At 42.6% G+C, this 18684-nt stretch overlaps 2 protein-coding genes across 3 annotated transcripts in view; one reads left to right on the plus strand and one right to left on the minus strand.

Moving 5' to 3' along the window:
- Positions 1-12977: 12977 nt before the first annotated feature.
- MRPL17 (mitochondrial ribosomal protein L17) lies at positions 12978-14497 on the minus strand. Its single transcript, XM_029207029.1, has 3 exons — positions 14284-14497; positions 13900-13968; positions 12978-13552 (listed from the first exon to the last, which is right to left on the minus strand). The coding sequence occupies exons 1-3, from the start codon at positions 14455-14457 to the stop codon at positions 13277-13279; spliced, it is 519 nt and encodes a 172-aa protein (XP_029062862.1). The 5' UTR covers positions 14458-14497; the 3' UTR covers positions 12978-13276.
- A 185-nt stretch (positions 14498-14682) lies between these two features.
- ZNF215 (zinc finger protein 215) overlaps positions 14683-18684 on the plus strand; it is a 193123-nt gene continuing 189121 nt past the window's right edge. For both annotated transcript variants that reach the window (XM_029207134.1, XM_029207133.1), the window contains exon 1: positions 14683-14815. The gene's annotated coding sequence lies outside the window, so the exon portion shown is untranslated. The remainder of the gene's footprint in view (positions 14816-18684) is intronic.

The raw sequence follows: 18684 nt of genomic DNA on the forward strand, positions 1-18684 counted from the left end.
AAACAAAGCCAACTCTCTTAGAGGAAGTGGAGACTCGGGGGTGTATAATGGGGCTGAGAATTTAGGGGTTTCAGAACAGGAAAGATTGGGAGGAGAGTCCACGATGGAAAGGGCTAAACTCTGGGAAGCAGTGGAAGGACAAATTAACCAGGGGCAAGGAAGGACAGATGAATGTGGGGAAGATCAAATGGAAAAGGAAAGATGACCCAAAAAGCCTGCCTTGTAAATGATGCTCCTGAATGACAAGGATGGGAGGCTAACAATTCTCACTGGCTCTGTTATCCAATTGTTCCTTCTTAGTGCGTGAGGAGGCACCGGGCAGCATCATTGCTTGGTTGCAGACTGCTCTGAGACTGAGCCCCCGTTCAAATGCTCATGAGAGACCACAGTCATTAGCACTCTTCAGTAGAGCCCAGCCCTGGAGAAAGTGAGAAGGAGTATTAAAAAAATGGCCAGAGGGCTTCCCTGGTGGCGCAGTGGTTGAGAGTCTGCCTGCCGATGCAGGGGACACGGGTTTGTGCCCGGTCTGGGAAGATCCCACATGCCACGGATCGGCTCGGTCCGTGGGCCTTGGCAGCTGAGCCTGCGCATCCGGAGCCTGTGCTCCGCAACGGGAGAGGCCACAACAGTGAGAGGCCCGCGTACCGAAAAAAAAAAAAAAATGGCCAGAGTCCAGCACTGTTTGAGCTGGGATCTTCCAAGACCAAGTATGTTTTCCAGGCTCTGAAGGATTTCAATTCCCTGCAGAGACTCTAGGAAAGAAAAAAGGAAACTCTCAATTCTCTCCCACAGGGCAGGAGCCAGAGAAGGCAGAACCAGATGGAATCTAGAACACAGGTGGAGGGATTAAATGTGGAGAAGAGGAAGGACTCCTATCCTCTGGGATACGAAGTAAGGAGAGCCAGTTCTCTGAATTTCAGTTCACAGAATGATCAATTTGCTGAAATTCACCAATTTTCTCAATTTACCAAAATTTTGTTTCTTTTAATTATATGTAAAGTTTACAACAATTGCATGGTTGTATGGATTTTAACTACTTTTGAACATTTCTACAAATTAGCAGTTGACTCATTTGAAGTGTAGTTTAGCTCAGTTTTAGTTTTAATTTATTTGCTGTTTCACTGAAGTCATTTTGCCATGGCTGGCCAAAGTTCAGTGTAATCTAAAATTTTCCTTACTTTGAATCTAAACTTTTGAGAATGAGAAGTTCTTGTGTATTTTGTTCTACAAGTGTTGTGCAATGACTCAAATGTCAAATATAAACAATCTTGCGGGGGGTGGGGTTCTCTCTTTCAAAACATTTTCAATCTAATAATTTTCCTTTTTAAAAACACTTTTTTGTGCACTTATAATTTTAATAGGTATATAGATATGGGCTGAAATATGGCCATACTGTATTTCCATACTGGTTGGTAAATGGAATTAATAGTTACTACAGTAAGTGATAAAATTAATTATATAAGTTCATTAGTTCAAAATAATTGTTCTAAGATCTCATGATGACCATTGATGAATGGGCCTCCTGCCATAGTGACATCGAAGAAACATTTGTAGAATTTCTGCCAGTCTCACTGATGTCACAATAGGATGACTGTACCTTAGGAATATCTCTGCTTATTCTTATCCTTGATTATGTAGTTGCTACTACTTCTAAATAAAGTTTTTACTTCGATTTTATTTATTTGTTTAAGTAACAGTTTTATTGAGATACAATTTATATACCATAAAGTTCATCCTTTTAAACTGTATAGTTCACAGTGGTTTTTAGTATATTCACAGTTGTATATCCATCAACCACAATCAAATTCCAGAATGTTTTCATTGTTCCAAAAGAAACCCCATACTCATTAACAGTTACTCCCCATTTCCTTCTCCCTTCAGCCCCTGGCAACTAATAATCTGTTTTCTGTTTCTGTGGATTTGCTTATTTTGGGTATTTCATGTAAATGGAATCATACAATAGGTAGCCTTTTGTGTCTGGCTTCTTTCACTTATCCTATTTTTGAAGTTCATCTATGTTGTAGAATACATCAGTATTTCATTCTTTTTTATGACAGAATAATATTCCGTTCTATGGATATATCACATTCTGTTTATTCATTCTTCAGTTGATGGACATTTATTTAGATTTTTTGCCCTTTTTGGCTATTATGAATAATGCTGCTGTGAAGATTTGCATACAAGTTTTTGTGTAGACGTACTTTTTCAATATCCTTGGGTATATACCTAGGAGTGGAATTGCTGGTATGATACACATTGTAACTATGTATTATAAACTATGTTCACCATTTTGAGGAAATATTTGAGGAAATGTGGCCAAACTTTCCGACAGCAACTTCACCATTTTACCTTTCTACCAGGAGTGTATGAGGAGTGTTCCAATTTCTCTACATCCTTGCCAACACTTGTTATTGTTTATCTTTTTTATTATAATCATCTTAGCGGGTATGAAGTGGTATCTCATTGTGGTTTTGATTTGCATTTCTCTAATGACTAATGATGTTCAGCCTCTCTTTGTATGCTTATTGGCTATTGTATAACTTCTTCTCTGGCTTCTTTCAAGATTTTCTATGTCTTTTATTTTCTGTGGTTTGAATATTTTCTGTAGTTTAAATATTCTGCAGTTTTGTACGCCTAGGTGTAGATTTTTTCAGTGTCTATTTTGATGTCTTCTGAGCTTTCTGGATCTGTGGTTTGGTGTCTGTCATTAATTTCAGAAAATTCTCAGTGATTATTACTTCAAATGTTTCTTCTGTTTCTCTCTCTCTTTCTTCTCCTCTGGTATTCCCATTACATACATTTTGTCATTGTTCCACAGTTCTTGTTATTGTCCCACAGTTCTTGGATATTCTGTTCCTTAAATAATTATCTTATTTTCTTTTAAAAACTTTTTTAAATTGAATGATTCTTTAAATTCTGTAGCGCTTTAAATTTTCAAGTTTCACACACGATTTCATATAATCACATTAAATAACCCTTTTTTTCCCCACCCCTACGTTGCCCCTTCTCCCTCTCATTTTCCTTTTGTTGCTTGTGTTTTTGGCATTCTATCTAAGAAATCATCATCTAATCCAAGGACAAGATTTACTGCTATTTTTTAAACAGTTTTATAGTTTTAGCTCTTACATTTAGGTCTATGATCCATTTGAATTAATTTTTGTATGTGGTGTGAGGTAGCAGCCCAACCTTAATTTTTTACATATGGATAGCTGGTTCTATCATTATATGTTAAAAAGATTTGTCTTTCCTTATTTGATTTTCTTGTCATCCTTGTTAAGAAAAAAATCACTATAAATCTAAGGGTTTATTTCTGACCTCTCAATTCTGTTTCCTTGATCTGCATGTCTGTCCTTATGCCAGTACCACACAGTCTTGATTACTTTGTAGAACTTTTAAAATGAGGAAGTATGAGTCCTCCCACTTTGTTCTTTTTCAAGATTATTTTGTGTGGCTATTCTGAGTCTCTTGAACTTCCATATGAATTTTAGTATTTCTGCAAAAAAAAAGAAAAGCCGCATGACTTTGATAGGGATGGTGTTGAATCTCTAAATCAATTTGGGGAGTATCTGCACCTTAACAATATTAAGTCTTCAAATCCATGAACATGTGTTATCTTTACATTATTTAGGCGTTTTACATTTTCTCTCAATAATCTTTTGTAGTTTTCAGTGTGTGAGTCTTGTACTTCTTTTGTTAAATTTATTCCTAAACATTTTATTCTTTTTGATGCTATTATAAATGGAATTGTTTTCTTTTTTGGATCGTTCTTTGCTAATGTGTAGAAATATAATTGATTTTTGTATACTGATTGATTTCAGAATGGTAACCAACCTTGTATTTCTGGTGTAAAGCTCACTTGGTCCTAGTGTATAATTCTTTTTTTATGTTGTTGGGTACAGTTTGCTAGTATTCTGTTGGCAAATTTTGCAACAATTATTCATAAGGGATATTGATCTTCTCTTGCAATGTCTTTTTCTGGTTTTAGTATCACGGTAATAATGGCTTCACAGAATGAGTTAGTGCTGTTTTTAACTTTGTTTAATTCCTAGATTTTTTTTTTATCAGCTTGATCAAATGAGTATTATATATTCATTTTAGGCATCTGAATCCTAAGTTTCTGATATAAGTATCACACACAAAAGTGACATTCAGCAGAGTTTGGTTGAAATCTGGTTATACAACAGACCGAATGAGAAGACTCTGGTTAAACTAAAACTAAACTAAATCAAGCTGAAATTAATTGAAAACTAACACTAAAAAAAAAACAACCAAAAGAAAAAAGAGTGAATCCATAAGGTTATTAAATCTTTCCACACAACACAATTTCTATAAATTTTATACATTATTGATAGAAACAAATTTTTGGTGAGTTGATAACTCTACCAAATAGATTTTGGTGCTCAAAACTAACAATTTATTTTTTTGGTACGCGGGCCTCTCACTGTTGTGGCCTCTCCCGTTGCGGAGCACAGGCTCCGGACGCGCAGGCTCAGCGGCCATGGCTCACGGGCCTAGTCGCTTCGCGGCATGTGGGATCTTCCCAGACCGGGGCACGAACCCGTGTCCCCTGCATTGGCAGGTGGACTCTCAACCACTGAGCCACCAGGGAAACCCTAAAACCAACAATTTTTAAACTTGATAACTTTGGAAAATTTGATGAATTGAGCTTTTGGGAGCATGGTCATTGGGTGAACTGTCTTCAGTGAATAGATTTTCAACTTATTGCCTAGTTCTTAGATATAGATAAAGATCAGGAGGGTAGGGAATTGAGAAGACCATGCCTACGGACTCCTTTTTTTTTTTTCTGGGAAGTAGGAGGTGAAGCTAAGTGCTTATACTAAGAGATGAAGATGATACAAAGAGTTTAAGAAAAGTGGAGAAAGTTTGCAGGGGTCAAAGAGATGGTAGGATTGAGCAATCCAGGCTTGTTGTGTTCAGGGCCTGGTTCTGTTGATCCCAGTGCCAGTGGTTGTGTGCTATTGTTTGTTCCTGGGAGCTCTTAGTGATGAGGGCACAGGAGTAGAGAAATCTGGTAATTAATAAGTGGGTGGGAGAGAAAGACATGGGGTTGAGTAGGGGCTGCCATGAGAACAGATGAAGTTGGATCATGATATCCAGGCTGGGTTGAAAAGGAAGAAAGGCCTGGTATATACAGGGAGCAATGAGTTCAGAGGACTAGAGTTTCTAGAGTTTGAAAATTTGATATGTGTGCAAAGGGAGATCCAGAGGCAAGAAGCTGGGTTTAGAGAGTGAGATTCTGGAGGATAAAGCTTCAGGGCTAAAGTAGATCTGGTCATGAAAGGGTCAAAGGCCTGGTAAACAGAGCGTGCTGGATTGATGGGCTTCAGTAGGAGAGAACAATAAAGAACTATGGGGCCAGAGTCTTGCGGCGAGCGGGGGCTACTCTTCGTTGTAGTGCATGGGTTTCTTATTGTGGTGGCTTCTCTTGTTGTGGAGCACGGGCTCTAGGCACACAGGCTTCAGTAGTTGCAGCACACGGACTCAGTAGTTGCAGCATGCAGGCCCTAGAACGCGCAAGCTTCAGTAGTTGTGGCGTGTGGGCCCAGTGGTTGTGGCACACAGGCTTAGTTGCTCTGCGGCATGTGGGATCTTCCCAGACCAGGGATCGAACCTGTGTCCCCTGCATTGGCAGGCGGATTCTTAACCACTGCGCCGGCAGGGAAGGCCCAGGGGCAGAGTGTTGAATGGGGCATCCAAGGTTGGGATGGCGAGTAAGACTCTGGGCCTAAGACTTGAATGAATGTGTGAGTGATCAGAAGCTGTCTTCCCCCACCTTCACCCCCCGTCAGCCTGGCATGAATGGCCCAGTCTGTTATAAAAAAGACAGATGTGGGGTAGGGTTCTTAGTGTTACAAAACCCCTTCAGAATTTTGACTTTTCCTGTACTTGCTTTTATCTCTGCTAGCTCCATGTTGACTTCTCAGTCATGTTCGGAATTCCTGATATTTTGTCTGTCTGCTGTAGCCCATCCTGTTAGGTCTGAGACTGACGGAATTTAACGATTCATTTTGTGACTAGCTCTGGGCTATACACTGTGTATGTTTTCTCCTCAAAGGCAGACACGTTCAAACTGCAAGCTTGCCAACTGACTTTCTGTACGTTGGGCCAGCAGGTGCTTTAGGCATCCTGTAGCAGCTAAGGCCAAGAACATCAGGAGGAGATGGTCAACCAAGGTCTCGAGTACATAAAGGTGGAGGAGCCATGGAAGCCACAGTGGCAAACGAGAAAGCTCTCTTCCATCCCCTTTGCCCTCAACACAAGATTTTGGACTTTTCCCTCAAACCTATATAAACCCTTAAGTGTCTTATCTCCATAACTAAGGCCTGGATAAAGTACTCATTATAAAATTGTCTTAGTCTGTTTGGGCTGTTATTACAAAATACTGCAGACTGGGTAATTTATAAACAATAGAAATTTATTTCTCATAGTTGTGGAAGATGGAAAGTCCAAGATCGAGGTACTAGCATGGCTGCGTTCTGGTGAGGACCCTCGTGCAGGTTCACAGCCAGCACCTTCTCACTGTGCCCTCTCATGGTGGAGGGAGCAAGAGATCTCTGTGGGGTCTCCTTTATAAGAACAATATTTCCATTTGTGAGGCTTCCACCCTCATGACCTAAGACCTTCCAAAGGCCCCACCTACCAATACCATCAAATTGGGCATTAGGATTTCAGCATATGAATCTGGGTAGGGGTGTGACACAAACATTCAGACCATAGCAAAAAATAAATACATTAATCTTCAAAATTCACTTTTTTTTTTTTTTTTTTTTGGCGGTACGCGGGCCTCTCACTGTTGTGGCCTCTCCCTTTGCGGAGCACAGGCTCCGGATGCGCAGGCTCAGCAGCCATGGCTCACGGGCCCAGCCGCTCCGCAGCATGTGGGATCTTCCCGGGCCAGGGCATGAACCCACGTCCCCTGCATCGGCAGGTGGACTCTCAACCACTGCGCCACCAGGGAAGCCCCCAAATTCACTTTTTAAATCTCCTTTCCTCTCAAGTTGCTGCCGTATCTTCTCTTTTCATTGTTACCAAACTTTTCCAGTTGTCTTTATGGTTTCTGCTTTTGCCCCTCTCAAGAGACTGCTCCATTAGAGGTCAACAGTGAACATCCTAATTTTTAAGTCCAATGGCCAAAGATACTCATTAAACCACTATTCTGGAGGCTGGCCAACATCAGCTTCTAAGAATACAAAAATCATCTAGTGTCTGTCCTTAGGACCTCAGAATCTGAGGGAGATGTTTTTGACCCCACCTCCCTTGGATGTTGAGACACCAGTGTTCTAGCTGTAGTCCTTCTTTTCACCCTCCTCCGAGGGCTTCTCTTTTTTTCTGTCTGGCCTTTGAATATTGGCTCTATCCTTTTTCTTTTACTTTTACTCTATATTTTTTGTCTGGGAAATCTCATCTAGTCCAATTGCTTCAATTTCCTCCTATGTGTGAATAGCACATCTGTATTGCTGGCTTACCTATATCCTTTGAGCTCCAGAACAACTGTTCACAAGACAACTCTGTAACATGAATACGTTTACAACAAAGCTCATCACAGAATCTCAGACCTGCTTCTCCTCTGCTATCCTCATTCTCTGTGAATGGAATTACTTCACCCAACTGCCCAAGTAGAAACTTGGTATCGTGCTTGACTCTTAACTTCTTCCTCTACCTCGTGTAGTCACACACGATGTCTAGTCTATTCTATCTCCTGTATATCTGTTTGATCTGTTGGCTTCTCTCCTTCCCCCCTGCTTCTGGCCTAGTCTAGCCTTCTCTCAACTCCCCTTGGATTCATTAACTAGCCTCCTATTCGGTTTCCTTGCTTCTAGTCTTGGCCCCTAACCCATCTTCCGGTCTGATGGAAGAATGATATTTCTGAATTGTAAATCTGATCCCTTTTCTCTCCATTTAAAAATCCTTCAGTGGCTTCCCCTGGTCTTCAGGATAAAATCCAAGCACTTTATCATGTCTTACAGGGTCCTTTGTAACCTGATCTTGCCTGGCTTTCCTGCTTCATTTCCTCCACTTCTTCCTCAAAACTAAATCCCAGCTGTACCAAATTACTTACTTGGAATTTCTCAACCACTCCATTCTGTTTCATAATTCAGTGCACTTCTACCTGCAGAGCTTGCTGCCTGGAATGCCCTCCCAGAGGACCTCTCTACCCAAAGCTTGATGAATGCCTATTCATTCTTCAAGATGCAGCCCTAGCATTGTTTCCTCTGCAAAGTTCCTTATTGACCTCCTCCTTTCTTGGTACTCCAGTATGCCTTGTGCACACCACTTTCTTAGCTACCTGTCTTACTATCTTATACTTATTCATGATCTGTCTCTCCAACTGGCCTGATGGGCCCAGAAGGAGTCATCCCTGTATTCTCTATACTAGCACAGTGCTTTGAATGAAAAAGGACTATGCTTGCTAAATTCATTTGATAATTATTTTTTGAGTGTCTCTTATGTACAAGGAAGACACTGTACTGGGTACTGTGATGAATTTTGCAGGTTCTCTTTCCTCTCTGTAAGGCAATTTCTCAGTCTCCTTCATAGATTCTGCATCCTGTCTGTCCTCTAATGTCTGACCTCAGTCTCCTTTCCCTCTACATATACACTCTGAGTCATCCCATCCATTTCCTTAGCTTTAATTGCCAAGAACTCCCAAATGTCTTTTCCCGGCGAAGAACTCTTTCCTAATCTCCACATGCTCCCAGGCATCTCAAACTCAGCACATACAAAACTGAACTATTTTTCCTTTCTTTTGTTCCTTTTGGGATAAAAGGAAAAGATAACTGTAGGAAAGCTTCTGAGACCATTTTAAGGAAAAGAAGTTAGAAATTAAGTCAGAACAATGGTATTGAGTTTTCAATGACATCTCTAGGTACAGCTTTTGCATTTTCATCTCCTTGAAGTGAAGAGCAGTAAAACTTTAATGCTGTGCTTCCCATGCTGGGCTACACGGTGGTGTGCCAAGGCATATGTGAAGCCACAGCGTAAACAAGGCTCATCTTCTTAGAGCTTAGAGCATCAATTTTGATAGAATTGTGTGTGTATGTATGTGTGCAATGTACAATATTTAACTTGCAAGAACTAAAAACATTACTTTTATATTAAACAGATATACTGTGGAACAGAATGCAAAATATCAGAAAAGGTGAAACTCCTTTCCTCAAAATCTAAGCACACAGACCATTTTTATTATTAGGGTATCTCAAATTTAACTACCGAATTCATGTCCCTGAGTCAGAGAGCTACAATATGGCCCCACATTTAAGGGCACGGAGAGGAAAACCTTAAGGGTACAGACGTTACCCAGTAGTGAACAATGGGGAATCAGTGTTGCAGGAAGTTCATTTTCAGATGAAGTAAGAGGAAACTGGGGAAGGGAGGAGTTAGTAAACCTAAAATGCAGAGCTAGGCTGAAGAACTTAGTACAACAGACATTTATAGATGCCTATTTCGTTCCATGTTCTCTACTGGGTAGCCCAAGACTTGATTAGGTATGTCCCCTACCCTCTAGGAATGAATCAGCTAGTTATGGGTGCTGAACAATGTAATTGTGCCATTGCTACAATGATGTACGTGTGAAACTGGACCACTGGAAAAGTCCCTAACTTAGCTTGCAGAATTCAGTGAATACTTCTCAGAAGAGGCATCAGATCAGCTTTTGGCTATGTCTTGGAAAATGTATAGGTATTTTCTGTCTGTAGGTAGGTTAGAAATATTTCAGGAAATTGAAATATGAAATGTGTGGGAAATGAATTAGACACATGCTTACATTCATGACTGTCATTATGAACACTTAAATCCCTGGAGAGGAAGGAGCCCATTTCTTCAGTCTTGGTATACTCAGCAGGGTAGCTTAGCACTGTCCCTGCACACAGTACCATGTTTATGGTTTTATACAGCTAAGCCAGGGAGTTGACTATGTCATAGACAACATGTAGCTTACTCCTCCTCATTTAATAAACATATATTGAATCAGGTCCAGTGGTAGGTATAGAGTTACCCAGAAGAATGAGTCCCAGTTCCTGGCTTTGGGAGCTCAGTTGAGTGAAGGCGTCAGTCAAGCAGACAGGCTACTGTAGTAGAGTGTAATGAATGCTTTGACAGACATATGACCCAAGGGCTATTACTGCACCCAGGAATGGACCTAGCCCCATCTGGAGGATGATGTGGAGTTTGGAGAAGGCCTCAAAGCAGTGACTTTGAGTAGAGATTTGAACGATGTGTAGGAGGTAATTTGAAACAGGGCAAGCACAATAGTAAAGGCACCATCATGCAAAAAGGTATGATATATTCAGAGAATAACAAGTTAATTTCCTGTGAAGGGTGGTAGCAGGTAATGGTAGGAGACGAGCCTGAGAGGTGACTGAGACCAGGCCATAGATGGCCTTTGTGCCATGATAGAACCCTGGATTTTATCCAGCAAAGGTAATGGTGAATCACTGTAATGCTGGTTTAGATCAGTGTTTCTCAGAGAAGGTTGTAAAACATTAGTGAGTTGTAAAATCAACTTAGTGAATTGGGACCATCATTTTAAAAAAGTAAACTAGAAGAGTAGACAATATCGATGCACATGATATTTGTACAAATAATGTTTTGTGATGCTTTTGTTTCAATTATATATATACATGTCATTTCGTGTTCTGATGTGTTTTTTGATCTGTGGGTCATAGTAAAAAAAGTTTGGGGAAACAATATTCAACAGTACAAAATAATTTACCAGATTACTTTCAGCAGAAATTAACAGAAAACTCAGGCACAAATGGGAGTAGTCACTAAAGATTCTTACTATATAGTATCTTTTAGTTGTTCTGACCTGCCACTCTAAGTGTCATCTTCAGCCTAGAGCCAGTTCCCTGTGTTTATCAGAATAACAAGCAATCTTACTCTTATCTAGCAGAGTAGAGCCTGGATTCTCATTGCCTCAAATTATTTAAGGCCTGTCCATCCCTGAATCCATCAATAGCTAGGGGATGGAAGTAGCAGGACTGCCTTAAACTAACCTGGGGTGGATGTTTGGGAATTAACCCACTGCAGGGAATTGTAATGCAATGTGGTAAATCCAGTGCATCATGGGAATACCATAGCGGCACCTAGGGTCACAAAGTAATGAACTTAGGTGTGGAGATGGTCAGAGCAGTCACCCAGGAGATGCCAAAAGTTTGTGTACAAGGCAGGTAGGTAAAAGGGGGAGGGTTTTCTGGGTGGTAGATGAACAGAAGGTGTTAGGGAAAGACCTGCATAGGGAAACAGTCAAAATAGCCTTCCAAGCCTCTGGAGCATAAAATTAGAGGCAAGGGAAGAAGTTGGAGCAACGAGCAGGTGCCTACTCACCAAGGGGAGACATGGTAAGGAATCTGGACTCTCCCTACAGGAAGAGAAGAGCCACTGGAGATCAAGCAGAGAATTAAGATAGCAAATTCCTATCACCATGGCTGCAGTGGGGAGGAAGGCAAGTTAGGAAGTTATATTTCTGGCGGCCAGGAGGAAAAGCTGTGAGAGTCCAGCCATAACTCACCTGTTACCGTTACTTAAAGATGTGGTTTTAATTTTAAGGAAAGAGCTTTCTCTAGGAGTCAAGGATGACTCCAAGACATCTGGCTGAGGTGAATGTTTGTACCAAAAAGACAGAAAGAGGGCAAATTTTTTTAGAGAAGCATTCAGAGTTGTAGGTTTATTCAATAAATGTTTTGAGGGCTTCCCTGGTGGCGCAGTGGTTGAGAGTCCGCCTGCCGATGCAGGGGACACAGGTTCGTGCCCCGGTCTGGGAAGATCCCGCATGCCGTGGAGCGGCTGGGCCTGTGAGCCATGGCCGCTGAGCCTGCGCGTCCGGAGCCTGTGCTCCGCAACGGGAGAGGCCACAACAGTGAGAGGCCCGTGTACCACAGAAAAAATAAATAAATAAAAAATAAAAATAAATAAATAAATAAATAAATAAATGTTTTGAGTGTCTACTATACGTCACTCAAAATATAATGTCAGAAAGAGCTTTCTCGCAATAGTGTGAAAGACCAACTGGAGTAGAGTAAAAGAGATGAGACCCCTGTTGGGAGCAGATGAGTCTCAGACTAGGGCAGCTGTACTGAAATAGTACCAGAATAGCTCTGTCACTGAAGCTAATATCTGTCTGCTAGACCAGTGACCCCTCCACCCACAGCCTTTTTATCTCAGACAATGGATGGGTTTGGTGGGCCAAACCCCCTCTGTAGGTCTGGCCTAAGATAAAAATCTGTTTTTTCCACTTTACTAGAAAGATGGAATTTGCTAGGCCGTGCTATCACGTGTTCATGCAGGGATGATAGCTCCAAGTCTTCCCACAACTATCACCCCTGTCAAGCCTGAGTGTGAGGGATGGGCACCTGGGCCAAATCTGGCTTCACAGTAACTAGTGCACATAAAGGAACTTCCTACTTTTCATATGCCCTGACCATTCTAAGCCGGATGTCCTTTTTCAGAGTTCCCGGAGAGGCCCAGATTGAAAACTTCCAGGAAATTCCCACAGGTTTAACTTCCTAATCTTCCTCCCACTTCAACCCTCTCCTTCACCCTTCCATTCCCACCCCAAGAGGAAGGAGCTTATCCTGGAGTCAACATCCTCTGCTGAACACTTCCACTCCCTTGGCCAGGGTGGTGGTACATCTGAGTTCTCAGGTCCTCTCCTCTGAGGCCTATTTGGGGCTTGAGGTGAACACTTAAGGGTGATATGTGATCTTGTCCAGAAACAGAGGAATGGAACCTTGAAGGTTCCTAGAGTACCAGATTATTACAGAAAGTTCACTTCTAGATGTTCACCCTCCCACCCGTCAGGAGGTAATCCTTCTCTAAGAAATCCCTGGGGCTCAGTCTCTATGCTAGATATCAAAACTCAATCACCTCTGGGGGCTAAGTTTGGAATTACAGGATACATACCCCATATAATCTAGCATTAAAAAAAACAAAACTGTGCTAACCCAACCCAACCCAGATTTAAGAACCAGAAACATACACCATGAATTTACTATCCCACACAGACCAAGCATGTGGGTAGTTCTCATTCTCCAGAAATCCCAAGGGGAGGGGAAAAGAAAATCAGTTTACATATAGTCATACACTGAATTTTATCTGTTGTGCAAAGAGGGGGTTATCTGGCTCCCAGAAGGTTTTGGGCTCCAATCAGACAGTTCATTTTACAACTCAAGATCCAGTTCTTCTTAAGAGATTAAAAGAGCTCCCAAGGCCTGTGGATCATGGGCACTGATGAGGGCCACATACCCTTTGGCTCCAGTTAAATCTCTGGTGTTTGAACTGTGTGGGAGCTGTGGGTGCTTGCTTCCTGATCCTTCTGCAGCCCCTGAAGCAGCTGGTTTAGGAGTGTGAGGTTGCTGTCTCTGTGAGGAAGGGGCAGGGGTGGAAGGCAGTTCCCTTTATACTCGATCACTGCCATCTTGGCCCGATCCTGCTTCTTCCGGTTTGGGATCTGCAGCATTCTCGTGTAGCCCCCATTCTGACCTTGGTACCGAGGGGCCAGTACGTGAAACAGCTTTGGGATCAAGTCTTTCTCCTGGAAGGGGAGAGTTATCCAGGAGACAGCAGAGTCAGGCACCACCGCAGAGATATTTAACTTTCAGCACTCCCAAAAGTAGCGTACACACACACACACACACACACCCCTTCCCTCACCCTCTGATGTGGTAGAGTCAAAATTACACAGAGTGGATCAGTTACAGGCAGTTGTGCAGATTGAGATTCACACTGAATTCAACTTAGGACACAGATCTCTAATTTAGTTCACATTTGTCCATAAGCGTGTGCCTTATCTTCATTCTGCCCAGTTCCCTTTCCTCTAACAACCCCCTCCCACTTAGGGAGCAAAGGATGAGATTTGGGAGGCAGACAGGATGCACTCACCGTGAGCCAGAAGTCAGCCATGCGCATGGCTCGTTCGTTGGTGTCTCCCAGCTTCCCATAGTCGATGAGCTGTGAGGACATAACATCACTGACCCAACCCGAGCAAGAAAGGAGGCCATCAATCTTACTCCTTAAACGCCGGACTGCAATCTACTCATTTCATACACTAGCAAAGCAACTCGCCAATTCAGGCAACCTCTAACTCCGCAGCCCTAACCAGTCTTCAATGAGAGGGGCCGGAGGAGTAGGTTCCGCTCACTGTATCAGGGGAATCAGCCTTCGGGCACAGCTTACCAGCGCGGTCCCAATTCTTCCCCAACTCCAGCCGGATCCCGCCTCCCCAGGCCAGACCCGCGAGAGGAACAAGAGGGTCCCGCCCCTCACCTTCTCTGCGTAGCCCCTCAGCTCGTCCACGCGTGCCCATGACGCCTCGATGCGTTCGTGTCGCACCAGTCCCGTGAGCAAGTTCTGCAGCAGGTGGATGCGGGACTCGGGACCAAGGCCCAGGCGGCGGAATACGCGGCCGTGAGAGATGGCAGCGGCGACCGACAGCCGCATGCTCCCAACTTCTTCCAGCCCCTGTGAGGCCGGAACTGGAAACTCCAGGGGAGACGGGGCGGAGAGGCGGAGCTTAGAGGACGCATGCGCCATACATTGGTGCGTGGTGGACGTGTTTGCGCATGTGTATCAGAGCCTGCCTCGTTGGCAGACTGGGGGAGGGCGGGGAAGGGGCGTTGACTTCTTCCAGAGGAAGCGAGGCTGGTGGGGTTTGGACCCTGGGAACGCTCCCTGTCGGCCGGGGAACCAGGCGCCCCCTGGTGTGGAGTGACCCGGCTGTCGGGTTTCACTGGTGCTGCGTCATTCGTCTTGTGGCCGGTAGGGCGCTGGCAAGGTCCGCCTGGTGTCGGCTAGAAAAGTGAGTACCTGAGGGGAAAGTGCCTGGCGGGGTCCTGGTCCCTCAGGCTGGTTGCCCTGCCCTCCCTGAGGCGCGGCGCGTCCCACACCCTGAGCGTGTCATTTTTAAAAGAAAATTGTTTTCAGTAGTAATGGTGAAATGAGTGGGATAACAATGATATGAAAGAAACGCAGATGGTGAAAATTTTCTTTGGTTTAAGTTGTTGACTGAAAAAAAGCACAACCTAAAAGTTGAGAGTTATGTTTTATTTGTCAGACAAAACTGAGGACTTAAGCCGGGGACACAGCAGCTCAGATAACTCTGAGAGGCTGCTCTGAAGAGGCAAGGGGTGGGATCGGGGTGGGGTGGGGACCAGGATACATAGGAGTTTTTGCAGCAAAGACCAGGTAGTTGGAGCATCAAAAGACTACTGTTCATAAAAGAAAACCAGATATCTCAAGTTAAGGAATTTAGCGCTTTTCTATGCACGAGACGATACAAGAATCTGGGCTCACTGAAATCATTCTTTTGATCTGCACCTCAGCTATTTGGGACCAGTATCCTGTGTTTTCTCATCCTGAGTCTCCTCAGGGTGTGCTGTACGGGGTGGCTGTAGTGGCTGATGGCTGCAACATCCTTTGTTTACTGATATGGCAGGTGGCATTTTTAGTTCACAAAGTACATATAATCATCCCCGTTCAAGAAGAATTACCGCACTCCAAGGAAAAATAATGGGCTAATACTTTTAAATTACATCAGTGTGTTTTTTATTTTAAAACGGGAAAACCATACCTATGCATTTATGTGTTAAAGTAGTGAACAGTAACATTATAGTTTCTGGTTTTGAGTCTTCGTGTCTGCCGATTTGCAATGACCTGGTCAAAATTGCTCTTAGTTATGAATTCAGATATGTCCCCCCAACATAAAAGATATGCTAAGACCTACCCCACCCCCATATAGCCTGCATCTCCCTCACCCAGTACCTCATGATGTGACTTTATTTGGAAATAGGGTCCTTGCAGATGTAATTAGTTAAGATGAGGTCATACTGGATTAGGGTGGGCGCCTAATCCAAAGTTACTGATGGCCTTATAAAAAGAACACCTGTGGAGAGACAGAGACCCACAGAATGCCATGTGACCCGGAAGGCAGAAATCAGAGTTGCCTAGTTGCAAGCCAAGGATTTCTGGCAAACATCAGAATCTAAGAGCAAGATATGGAACAGATTCTTCCCTAGGTCCTTCAGAGAATGCATGGCCGAACTGACAGGTTGATTTTGGACTTCTAGCCTTCAGAACTACAAGACAGTAAATTTCTGCTCTGTTTGTGACACTTTGTTACAGAAGTCCTAGACACATATTCATGTTTGTTAGAAAGCATATTTAGATTTGTCATTCTGTCTTCCTCTTAGGTGACCAGAGAACACCTCTTGCTAATTTTAATTTTGAGTTTCTTTTGTCTGAAGCAACATACATGCAAATAGGAAAAGTCTTAAACATATGGATATGTTGGCAGAAATTTATACAAACCACACTTCACAATAAATTCCAGAAATTACAATACTGTCTGTGTCTTGTTTCTTTGGGATCGATTCTTGCAGCTTTCAGTTATCTCCACATTTCACTGTAACATCGTCATCAGAAAATTCATCATAAATTTTTACTGGTAAAAACTTGGGAAGATTTTCTTCTTTGCAAAAGTCAGAGAAAATGAACATTGACACTGGTGTTATTTGACCTATTGCTTTAAAACAGGAATGTCCACTTGGTCAAAATGTACAGCATCAAACATTGTCCATATTTATTTTTTTGGTTATGTGAGGCTGATCTAGGGTGGCCTCAGCCTGCAGCAGCTTGAAGCAGGGTTTCAGTTACTGGCCAGTGATTGAGGTCGGGTTGCGGTGGTGAGAGCGCCGAATCCTAGCCACTAGACCAGTGGTCAGTGACAAGGCCCTGGCCCTATGGCTTTGCAGAAAAAGAATTCCCACAAAGATGGAAAGTAGTGAAACAAGTAAAGTATTTATTAGGAAAAAAAGTACAGTACGTGTGGATAGACACACGGGTGGGCTCAGAGACAGGGTTGCGCCCTTGTGGCAGTTTAAATTACTTATATGGGGCATTTCTTCTGTGTTTCCTTTGGCCAATCATTTTGGTTTGTCTGGTTCAGAGTCCATATTGGGTGTATCTCGGGATCTTCCCATGTATGCACACGCATCTCTTAGCCAAGATGGATTCTACCGAAGAGGCCTATGGGTAGTGAGCATCAGTTGGCATCAGTTAGCATCACTCCCCTTTTGGCCTCCAAGGAGCCTTTCTGTGCATGTGTAGTCGGGGAGGTCTCCTGACTCCGAGAATGAGAAATATGTGGTCTCCTACCTTCTATCTGGGCAGGGCCCAGCCTCCTCTCTCAATTGTCTTGTTATTTCCGTCTCGGAGTATTGGTCCACAGGGAATGAACTTTGACCGTTTGCCCCTGGGGTCCCATCTGTCTCCTGCTTCAAGATCATCATCTCTTGTTTGTTCTCCTGGCAGTATTCAAACTTTTTGTCTATGTCAATTTCTTTACATTTTGTTGGTGCATAGTTAATGGCTTTCTCTACAATTTTTGAGGATTGATGTTCAAGAAACCATTTTAAACCTTGGTGTCTTACTGTATGTTGTTCAAGGCATATTCTGGCTGTTTGTAGATACTTTTGTGTCTGGTTGATCTCATCTGAAACTTCACCTTAAAACAAAAACAACTCAGGAAAGAAAAATCTCATACAACGAGGATTGTTTATTTTAAATTTATAGTTTTAGAAGCAGGGCTATGTTCTACCACAAGGGTTGGAGGTACAAAATGTGCCTCAAGTGAGCTTGAAAGATCACAAATTGTTATGAATTTATCAATACTATGAAAAATAATACATGTGGCCGAATCTGACTATGTAACTGATAGTTTTCCAAATTAACTTGCGTGTGGAATAAAATGTTTTAGTGGATTAGTTTTAAAAAGTGATAGTTTGAAGCTTACATGTTTTTTATTTTAACGCAACAGTAACCATATCAATTGTTTAGAACTTAGACCAACAAAAGATTTTTCTTTAAGGGTTATTATATCACTAACACTGTTTAGCGTAGTCATGCAATGTGATAAAAATCAGATTGACTTTTAGTTAGTTTTATTACGATTTTAAAATTCTTTACAGAAAATTCACCTCCTTATGCTTGCATTGGGCCAGGCTGCATCTACCTCCCAACCCTTGGTACCCGCTGGCTTTGAGAGATTTTGGGACTAGGATAATTGCTTTGGTGTCAGAACTATTGTAAATAGAAAAACAAGCTTTCTCCTTTACTCTGAAATAACTGCATCCTCTTCTACTGATGCCTTCATGAAGCAATGTCCTGGGAGCCTGTACAGGGAGCTCAGCAAGTGCTCAATCAGGGATTTAATGATGATAGTGAAAAGCAATTGTCGATTGGACCCCAAGTCAACTTTTTTTTTTAATTAGGTTTAATTAATTTATTTATTTATTTATATTTTTAAAAAGATCTTTATTGGAGTATAATTGCTTCACAGTACTATGTTAGTTTCTCTTGCACAACAGAGCGAATCAGCCACATGCATACACATGTCCCCATATCTCCTCCCTCTTGAGCCTCCCTCCCATCCTCCCTATCCCACCCCTCTAGGTCATCGCAAAGCACTGAACCGATCCCCCTGTGCTATGCTGCTGCTTCCCACCAATGGACTATTTTACATTCGGTAGTGTATGTATGTCCATGCTACTCTCACTTTGCCCCAGCTTCACCCTCCCACCCCATGTCCTCAAGTCCATTTTCTATGTCTACCTGTTTATTCCTCCCCTTCAACTATGTTCATGAGAACCTTTTTTTGTTTTTAGATTCCGT

The sequence above is a fragment of the Monodon monoceros genome, unplaced genomic scaffold, assembly GCF_005190385.1.
Source record: "Monodon monoceros isolate NGI ecotype Baffin Bay Population unplaced genomic scaffold, NGI_Narwhal_1 Super_Scaffold_7, whole genome shotgun sequence".
Taxonomy (NCBI): domain Eukaryota; kingdom Metazoa; phylum Chordata; class Mammalia; order Artiodactyla; family Monodontidae; genus Monodon; species Monodon monoceros.

Excerpts from the sequence above, each read along its gene's own strand:
- MRPL17 (XM_029207029.1), bottom strand. The coding sequence starts at position 14,457 with ATGCGGCTGTCGGTCGCCGCTGCCATCTCTCACGGCCGCGTATTCCGC. Across the intron at positions 13,969-14,283 it reads TGAGGGGCTACGCAGAGAAG|CTCATCGACTATGGGAAGCT; the intron begins GTGAGGGGCGGG and ends ATGTCCTCACAG. Across the intron at positions 13,553-13,899 it reads TGGCTGACTTCTGGCTCACG|GAGAAAGACTTGATCCCAAA; the intron begins GTGAGTGCATCC and ends CTCCCCTTCCAG.